Below are 10,379 nucleotides of genomic sequence, written 5' to 3' on the forward strand. Positions count from 1 at the left end.
AAGCTGATGAGACAGGGAGCCACAGGAAGTCTGCTTCCAATGGCAAACCAAGAGTGCTGCTATTTGTGGATAGAAGGGGCAGTGCTGTAGGAAAAAAAGGGGCACGAGAAAGATGCAGGAAGTGAGATGAAGGGCACAAAGTCAGAAGCAACTCCATGGGATGATAATGAGACTGAATAGCATTTCTGGATTGAGTGCTGCAGTGGAGCTCTTTGGCACATAGGATAAAATCAAACAGTGATAGTGTATAAAAATTGGATCTAGGAATCTTCATCCTGGGGAGGCCAGCTGAGAATGAGCTGTTGTAATAAAGATGTAAAAGAGATAGAATTGATGCAGCTGCATTTGCAGGCAGAGCAGAGGTGTTTATAGAGAAATGCACCAGCAGAGGAGATGATAGGAAAAACAAACTGGGGTTAGGGTGATGATCATAGAACTGGAAGCCGATGGGGCAAAGAAGAGAGAAATGAGATATGGTGTATAAAGAGAATTAAAATGTAAGATATTTCACTGGGGAAGAAAAAAGTCACATATCTATACTGTTATAAAAGCAGATGGGATGATCAGAGCAGTCATCACTGACATCCAAAGCTGAGTCCCAAAGCACTTAGGAAACATTATTTGTATCATATCTGCATGGTGGTGTTTTTCTTAGACCAGTTCAACAAACTAGCAAGCCATGGAAAGAAGATTTATGGGTTTTACCAAAGAATTGCGGGTGAAGGAGCTAGAGATGGAGATGATAGACACAGGGAGATAAATGCAGATGGAAAAAGCCTCACTGGTCCTCTCTTCTTATCTTCAGGTTAATGTAACTTGAAGATCAACAACATAGGTGAAACATCAGACATTCAATACTACAGCAAAGTCATCTCTAGTGTAACCCTGTGACCAGAAATTAAAGAAGGAGGGAGATACAGGATATGGTGGTCTATCAATTGCAATTAGTAGATTTCCATGCAAAATGGGTGCTGGTGCTACCTGAGAGTGCCTAAAAAACCCTCTTGTGATAGACAGGAGTGGACTCTGGCAGGCACCAAGTATGAGGTTCTAGTGCTGCCATACAGAAGTCCCTCAGTTTCTCACTTATGTCCTTTTCCAACCTAAATATTGAACACATGGTTCATTTAGCCTCACAACACTCCTACAAAGTAACATGTTCATTAGTTTGCAGAGGCACTGAGGCATGAAAAGATCCAGAACATATCCATAAAGTACACCAAAATGAAATTGTGCTGATTTTAGTGGGATCTGGGTGCTGTTATGAATGAATTGGGTATCCACGGGTACCCAAGATAACTGTTTCAGATTGAGTCTTGAAACTACAACTCCTCTGCTTTCCACATGAAACTCCTTTTTCTCTTTTTCTTACACAACCTTTTCTTCCATTGAATGGTATACTTGAAGATGATTGGGAAACAAAAAGTGTCCTCTCATGAGACCTGAGGGCTGACTTCTGCCCTCAGGAATGCCACCTTCTGCCCTCAGGAATGCCTTCCTTCTCTACTCAGAAGAGATTTGGAGAAGACTGAGGTCCCCAGGATGAATTTTCCACCATTATGAGTTGCTGGGATGTGAACTGTTTTGCCTCCCTTTCTCTTTCCATGCTATGCTAAGGTTTGTATGTACAGCAGCCTCCTAATCAATAGAAATAGAAAAAAATCAATACCTGCAACCCATTAGCTCTAACAGAGGGCAGGCTGCTAACAAGTCATTCTAGCTGGAGTTCTGGTATTTGGTAAAGCACCCTCAGTGACGATATATGCATATATATATAGATATATAGATATAGATATAGATATATACACATATACACAAACCGAATATGACTAGCAGAGTATGTAAGTTGTGAGAACATTCCCCCTCCCACCAGCACGTCTATCTCTATGTATTTACATAAATAAGCTAAACTAAAGACACTCTTCCCCACTCAAATGCTGTGCCTCATGCTTATTCTCTCCAGAACACACATTTTTCTACACTTAATCTATAATCCCAGGCTACTTTCATGTTGGAATATCTTGTGTATAAATAAATACATGCCTCTACACTTCCTTACCTCTGCATTAACCATACACCATAGAAATCCAGCCTGAGACCTACTTATTCACAAGCATACGGCCATTGTTTCTCCTTTGCTATATCCCTAGATCCTTCATTGAAAGTCTCTTTTTAGTTCACATTAATATCCAAGGCCAGGCACAGACAGTTCCCACTGACATCCACATGCAACCCTGGAAGCATACTTCAGGCAACAAAAAGTTGGTGAAATGTTTTTGGCACAGGTTTTGTAATCAGAATCTGCTCTAGGGCCTAAGGCACAGGGAAGAATCTCCACAACAGATCAGAGAGGCAATGGGTCTCACTGTCCATTGTGCCTGAAATATGGGCACAAATAACTCTGTTGCCCCCAGTAAAGCTTTTGTCCATTTATCCACTAAGCGTAACTTAGACCATCGCTCCTGATTTGTCTCTCATGGAAGGGGTAGTTTCTCCTAGTCAACTTCAGACAGTCCAAATTAAAAGCAGTCATCGTTTCTTGACAATCAGTTTCACTGAGTGGAGTTTCACTCCACTGAGAAAATGTACATGGGCTCTTGGTTTGGGTCTTAAAGAAAAAAAAAAGAAAAAAAAAAAAGTCTGTTTCCATGTAAACATAGTAATCAGAGAATTGCAAAGAATAAGACAAAAAAGAGAAAGGCCTTACTTTTTTCTAAAGGCTTTCAGAGTCTTCTTGGAAGCATCAGTGCAATGATAAATGCTGAGGTAAAGGTGAGGCGTACAGTGAGGATGGTTTGTGTTGACACTGATCGATATTCTGTGATATCAGTCTTCCTTTCAGTGTAAAGGGTACAGATGGGAACAGACAAGAGGATCTTGTGCAGCCGCATCTATTCTGTATCATCATTTAAAGCCACAATCTGGCCCTAATATGAGCTTTTGCTATCTAGACCTCTGCAGCCACAGAGGTATCACTGGGGCTTCCTCCATGGACAGACTTGCTCTCCTAGGTCTGGTGGTACTGACAGAGACAGTACTGCAAGACAACTATGCACACTTTCATCTTTAGGATACCCCGAGCTTTTCTTCTGTCAGCTAGTTTAGAGTATCAGGGCAGGAATATAGGATATTTAACTTCTCTGATGCTCAGTAGTATATCAGGGTTTAAAGGATTCTTGAAGGAACATCCCAAAAAAAGCAAGAGAAATGGTTAGTGTCTAGGATAGGCTATTTCATTGCTCTGAATTTTCAGAGGGACAAATCAAGAGCAGCACATATCACAGCACCTATCCAGGAGTTCCGGGAGCTGGCATTCTAAAATAATTCAAAATCACCATAGACCACTGATTCCAGAAACAGGCTACTAATTTTAATGTGAGAAGGATTTACTTCTGTAGTCCCACACAGTCAGGGAGACATCCCATGGGGTGTAAAAGCACCTAAGACACTGCTTCAGAGCAAGTCAGCTGATACATCATGACCACAGAGTTCTTGTATTGTATGAATTTCTAGGACTAGTTTTCACATTACCACTGTAATGGTTTAGGATCCCCAAGTGCATTCCTACAGATGAAGTAGGTTTAACACATCAAATTAAACCAGTCAGATGCTAGACTGCAGCATTATGGTGGTGCATAGAAGAGTATTCCATGGATAGAAATTGTCGAGAGGTGGTATTCTCTACCTTGGGAATAAAGGCCTACTTTAAAAAAGGAAGTAAAACATGTAAGTCTATTTAGGCTTCTAACTCCATGTTTAGACAATGAGGAACTGTCCTGATTTTCAGTTGCGCTAAGCAGTCAGCATCTCATGTCGAATTTAGAGAGATGCAAGGGCTCCAAACACCTGAGAAAATCCAGATTTCAGAATTTTGAAGTTTTAAGGAGCTTTGATCTCATAAAACAATGAATTTCTTAATAGAAATTAAATCAAAAATCCCAAGGCTAAATGGTGAGTTCATCAGTATTTGACACTTTCAGTCATTCACTGCAGCTACTGACCACTTCTGAAAATTTCTGGGAATGATCAGAAAGCAGTGTTTACTTACATGATGGCAAATCATGGGACGTGAGGAGCCTACTGCAGAGCAAAATAATTCCCAGGAGTGCATTTGGCTCATACAGCTCCACCAGACCATGCCTGTTGGAGCTGTAGCAGGGCCTTGATGATGCCTCTCTGCCACTATGTGGTCTCTTTGGCAGCTGAACCCAGCAGAGATGGACCAAGCACTCCAGCCCATCCTCCAAGAGGGTGGGGATTATGGTTCTCCTTTGTGCTTCTCTAATTTGTTTGCTTGGTTGTTGTCCTCTTTGACACCAGTGAGCAAGTGTGGCAGAGGACATAGGGAAGCATCGTGCAGCCATACTCTGCAGTCCATAGCAGAGACATGGGAACATACACAGCTCAGAGCAGGAGAAAGGCTGTTTGTTCTCTGGGTTATGGGGGCGGTTGTGAGATGAGCAACCCCCTGTGCAGAGCTGGTCCTCCTCCCATGCTCATCACTAGTGCATTCTCTAACAGGATCCTTTTCCTGTGTCTCTTAGATAAAGCTATTCATTTGCCATCTTTCCACTAGCCAGTCTGAAATGACAAAACACTTCTCTATTTCACAGACCATTGGAACTCTTCTCTGCAACTGACCTATATTGATTATGAGCTTCATTTGTTCTGGCCTGCACTCCTCTCTCTTCTCCCACATGGAGCACATGCACAGCTCCTCCCCCTCAAACAAACACCTTTATACATCCAAGGACATTGTAAAAATAAAATGATCACAACCTGGCCCTCTGGGAACCTTGGTTTTACAGTTTGTCCCACTCTGATGCCAACAGTATTCACAACCCAGTTCAAGAGAGATAGACAGTGAGTAAGAGAAAGCAGGCAGACAGGCACAGACAGAAGGAGATGGAGGAATCAGGGAGAGAGAAAAGGAGCAGAAGGAAAGAAACAGGGGTCCTACTCAAGAACACGATAGAGAAAGGGGGATGGAATTACAGGGACAACAAAAACCTTTAAATAATAGAAAATTGAGGGAAGAGAGGAAGAAGTAGATGAAAAAAATGCAGAGTAAAGTACAGAAAAGAAAAGAAATGGTCAGAGGGAAGAGGGAGAGGTCAAGTCAGGCAGCAAAGCAAAGTGGCATCTGTGAAACAAGGCATAAGAAATAAGGTGCCTGTGAATCTGGGCACTACTTTTTCATGTCTCCTTTTCTATTGTGAGTACACTGTGAGGAAAAGGGCAAGAAGAAAGGGAAAGGAGGATAAATAAATACCTGAGCTGCCATCTTGAACAGCTTTTAATAGTCAAGCAGATATGATTGAAATAGGCAGTCCACAAGTTGCAAACGCTCAGGTACAAATTGCAGTTCAGCAGGTAGGAAACAGTCTGCACTAGCATAGTGGCATTTACATTCCTGGGTCCACTGGGTCTCTCTGTGCACTGGCAGTGAGCCCTGAATGCATAAAAATGCTTCTGTTTAGTACTGGGGAATTGTGCTCTGATGGCTGCCCTGCATCCTCTCTCAGGTTCCGATAAGAAAACCTCAGCCCCAAACATATGAGTGCAGTTAGTGTCCCTTCTTTTCAAATCCCTTCCTCCCCACTGCCTTATGCCAGCTCTTGTTTGCACTCCAAGGGTTCATCTCTATCTAGCCTTGTTCTTTTGTTGCTCTGCTTTCACTCTCCTCTTTCTTTATGGCTCCCTTTCCTCACTCCCACTCATTCAACTCACCCTTACACTGGCCTATATAAACACACACACACACACACACACAATTTATCTCCACCTCTATAGTTATCCACTTACCTATGAGTGCAGTACCTGGCTGGCACACACCTCTCTCCCACAGACAATCCACTGATCTCCACACTACAACCCTGCCAAATCTGCCTGTCTTTCCTCACTTCACAGCCTTTCTCTTGCTGCCCCCCATACAGTCTGTTTCTTTGTCTCCCCCTGCAGTTTTTTATGTTTTTCCTTCTTTTCAATCCCTTCTTCTCCCTTCTCCCCAACTCTACCCATCTGTCCCTCCCTCCCACAGTTCTCTCCAGCAGATACACATGTACCCCAGTGTCTCTCTCCCCTTCTCCCCCTGCCACATTTAATTTCTTTGTGTCTCCTGCACACCCAGGCCCACACTTGCTTTCTCCCATACTGAGAGGAGACAGCAGCAAAGAATTTGCTGCTGACCGCTGCATTGCTAGGAGGCAAACACATGGCTGGCCTTGTGCAGGCCAGTTTCTGCCTGAGTGCCCCAAGTCACATATCCCTAGCATCATCTCCAGCACTGGGAAAACAGATGGTATAATAAATGAGTGCAGTCTGATAAAAGGAGGAAAGGGTGCCTGCCTCAGATGCTCCTCACCCGCACATCTGACATGGGCACAGCCCTCTTACTCCTATACCAGTCCAGCTTTGTGCCACAATTAGCCAGCTGAACAGGGCACAAGCTCTTTCCTAGTAGCAGATGGAAAGGAGAGGGGTAGGAGATGGTGGTAGTAGATAGAATGACCAGTGGCTATTTTTCTGACCACAGCTTCTAATCCTGGAAAGCAAAATACATGGGAGGAAATAAAGCAGTCTTAAGGTCATGGGGAGGGCTGGTATCATGGGAGGTGTAGCAGAATTGTGGGGACATATAAGACCTCCACATGCAGAGACAGGAGGAAAAAGGCAAGAGGCATGGACAGGGGAGAGGAATCAGGTATCAAAGACAGCATTTAGGGATCACTTATATCTCAGTGAAGAGGGAAAGCCAATCTACTGGCAATTTTGAGCCATCAAGAGCAATGACATACTCTGCCGAAGAGAAATAGCCCCATACCTCAAAAGGGACAGAAACCAGAGGGCAGGGTTTGCATTACCCTGCTTTTGAACCAGGTCATCAGAACCATCCTCCTGCTCTTATCCAGTTCCATGACGTTGTCCAAGAATGCTCCTTTACCTCCTCCACTACCTCCCCAGATACCTCCATCCAGAGACTTGCAGCATCCTTTCCTCTGCATTTACCTGTTAGAAGAAATCCATACTTGTTACCCTTTCCAAACCCACTAGAATTCCTTCTTCCTCTAACATTTTCACATTCATCGCAGCCTCTTTGTTGACAACAGCACCGAAAAGCATTATCTTAACCGTGCAAGACATCTTTCCTAGATATTCTGTTCTGCTGTGCCTACAAGCTGATTTTATGCCTGATGCTTCAACTGTAACCTGAATCTCAACACTTCCAGTTTTACAGTCCTCAAACTGAAGCCAGCCAACATGACAGAAACAAAATCCTAGATATGGCCCACAAAGGCCACACATAACTGTTAGACTAAGAGAGAGCAATGCTTCAAAGGAATCAAAATTAATTCACAAAAGCAGAGAAGGGAAACCAACACAGAAAATATTCCTCCTATCCCTTCTGCTGTGTGAACTGATCGTGAAGTTTCTGTTGTGAGATATGAATGCTCAAGTTGTAATGGGTATTTCTGCCTGGTGAGGTGGAGGTGCAGGTTCTCTTTGTCCATTCCCTGAATGTATTAATGATGCAGCATCACAATTAGACATTAATGTGTGTGTTGTTGTCCACTCTCCCCCTTCCTCCCCCTCAACCTCCCCCTCCAAAATGAAAAAAAAAAGGGTTTAAGCAGAAAGGTCATTATACTTTCTGGCAAAGGAAAACAGAGATAGCAGAGAGAGCACTGGAATTAATTTGTGTTTTAGATGTGTTTATGAAGATGTGTGGGTACGAATTGAAGACATCAATTTCCCTCTACTCAGAAATTCCCTGAGAAGAGCTGTACTCAATTATGAATTTCCAACATCTCTTCATGTTCTTCTACCCTGACAGTCTGATAGTGCCCCATAGTAGCTATGATAGCATACCTACTCTATTTTTTCTGGTCTCACCTGGATACACTGTCTCCAGCCACTGCTGCTCACAGCATCACAGCTTGCTTTCTTATCTCCCCACATTATTCCTAGGCTTATCATTCTGGATTCTTGCTACTGCCCTTTCAAGTTCCAGTGTCAACTCTGTCACACAGCCTTTAACTCTTCCTGCCTTGCTCTAATGCAGGCCCTACATCTTCAACCTAAATTGATGCCTACCAATGACCGTCCTCATCACGGGTCTGAATCCCCCTGTCTGCCCTTTGCCTTGAAAATCTCCTTTCAGTTATTTATTCTTACCAGTTGACCTTGCCCTTCCACCTGCAAGGTCATCCAGCTCTACCCTGTATCCTCATTTTCCCTCACTGCCTCATGCAAAAATTACTTTTCCTCCCACTTTATTTTCATACAGCATTCTAAAAGACAGGAAAAGCCTTAGGTTTTCCCATCCCTAAATCCCACCCTCGCAATCTGCCTCAGCAAATCCTTTGGGATCTTCATGAAAGAATACAGACCTACGTATTTCCTACATATTCCTGTTCCCCTACTGCTCCTGCATTTCCCTGTCTGGGATACAGAAGTGGATCACTTCTGTCTTTATACCCTTTTCCTCACAGCCCTCATATTGGCTATTTTTCTTGTATTGTGCAGAAAGATTACAGGCTCCACCTATCTCCAGCTGATGTATATTTGGCTGGAGAGAAATGCATCAAACTGACCCCATCCCCAACCCCAGCTTGACGTGTAGGGTCTGTCACATTTCTCTTTTAAACATTCCCAGATTAAATCTTAAAGACCCAGGAAAGGGACCAATACTAAGCTTCTCCTGACAAACAGCTCTAGGGGAGGAAATATGTGAAGCCATGACAGAAAACCAGAAAATCTTCAGAGTAAAAAAACCCTACCAAAAATTCCCACCAAAATCCCAGGTTAGAAAGAAAACAGCCAGTGTCTGACAAAGTTACTCTGCAGTGAGCTCTGAAGAGCCGAGATGAGGCTGCCGGGACTCAGCTGGCTGTTTCCTGCCAGGAAATTACACCCTGGACTAGCAACATCTCCATCTCTCAGGTGACTTTGACAGGGAGTCACAACACCTAAAGAGCCCTGAAAAGACTCAAGACTGAGTATCTCTCTTCTTCCTCCCTCCCCCAAGCATTGTTGTTCTGGGTCAACAGAGCCAAGGGCAACTGGCACAGAAGACATTGTTCTCCAGGCAAAATGACAGCAGGAGGAGGAAATAGGACATGAGAAGTAGAGAGATGATATGCCCCTAGGCCAAAAGACATATTGTGGAGGCCAACATGGCCCTTGAAGTGCTCCTGCTCTGAACTCCACCTTTGCTGCAGAAGGTCTGAGAAGTCCCTCAGCCCTAGGTTCCACAGAGTACCATCTGCAAGATGGACATATTACTTATTAAGAGCAGCAGAGGTAGATATGGTCCATCAAGGAGCTGATATGAGATAGGAAAAGGACTGATAATGCATGGGGAGAGAGGGGTCCCATCACACAAGTGTCAACAATAGGGATGTCTTCCTGACACTAGCAAATAATCTGCCATCATGCTGCTGACTTTGTGCAGGCAGATGAGACCACAACTGCAAGAAACTGCCACCTGAACATCACAGAATCAGTAATTATTAAAAACAGAGCACAGCCTTGAGTTGTGTAAGGACCCCTACAGATCTGCATAAGCACCAGAAGAAAGCAGTTACTGCCTCCAGAACAGAAATGCAGTGTTTTCTCTGCTGTCAGCACCTGCGTCAGGCTCCCAGTTTCTCTTGAGATACAGCTCTTAATTGGGATAGATTGTACGTTTTCTGCTGCAGCCCAGCCCAGCTCCCAGTTTAATTGCTAGTTTAGGACTTAGCCTGTTTTGTGCTTTCCACACTGCTTCTTTCCTCACTTAATCTAATAGAATTATAGGAAGTATTGGTGGGAGGACGTCAGGAGGCCACGGAGTTTACCCTTCTACCCCAAGGCAGTATTTCATTTTCGACAACATCATGTGTCTTTTGCTATCAGGTCAGATCAGTTCAAGATGTATAGTGGGTAAAGAAATTAAGCTTACCCATGGGAATCAATTGGCATAAAAGACTAAATCCAGCTCTTTAAGTCACGGAAGTTATATCAGAAGTAACCCTGGTCCAAATAGTTTCATTTATCAGATCAGTCTTTTAAAATATGTCCTTTCTTAAGTTTAAAGTCTTTAAAATTAACAAATCTCTAGAAGAAAATGTTTTGACAGCCCCATTTCAGTATATTTAATGTTTCATTATGAACAGCAGTGACCACTTCATTGTTAAGACTTAACAAATCTTATCACAGTGTGATCAGCTTTGAAACTCCTATTAATTCCCACAATAAATCCTAATCTTTCTGGAATTTTACATCCTGAATTTCACTCTGCAGTAGACTATGTCTGGCAATACAAAACAAAACCATTAAAGCATCTTTAATATGACAACTTTACACAAATGAATTTCCAGTAAAATTTCAGAATATCA

At 43.2% G+C, this 10,379-nt stretch overlaps 1 protein-coding gene across 5 annotated transcripts in view; it reads right to left on the reverse strand.

Moving 5' to 3' along the window:
• Window positions 1-10,379, reverse strand: part of CACNG2 (calcium voltage-gated channel auxiliary subunit gamma 2) — a 68,625-nt gene that overhangs the window by 55,832 nt on the left and 2,414 nt on the right. Inside the window, exons 2-3 of one of the 5 annotated variants that reach the window (XM_083858691.1) lie at window positions 6,864-7,008; window positions 5,273-5,452 (exon numbers count right to left, since the gene is read on the reverse strand). In XM_083858691.1, coding sequence (XP_083714817.1) covers window positions 5,273-5,397 — 125 coding nt within the window. In that variant the 5' untranslated portion in view covers window positions 5,398-5,452; window positions 6,864-7,008. Of the gene's footprint in view, window positions 1-5,272; window positions 7,009-10,379 lie in introns of all 5 variants that reach the window. The other 4 variants (XM_083858690.1, XM_083858693.1, XM_083858692.1 and 1 more) reach the window with 4 other exon arrangements.

The sequence above is a fragment of the Zosterops lateralis genome (assembly GCF_965231275.1).
Source record: "Zosterops lateralis genome assembly, chromosome: 4".
Taxonomy (NCBI): Eukaryota; Metazoa; Chordata; class Aves; order Passeriformes; family Zosteropidae; genus Zosterops; species Zosterops lateralis.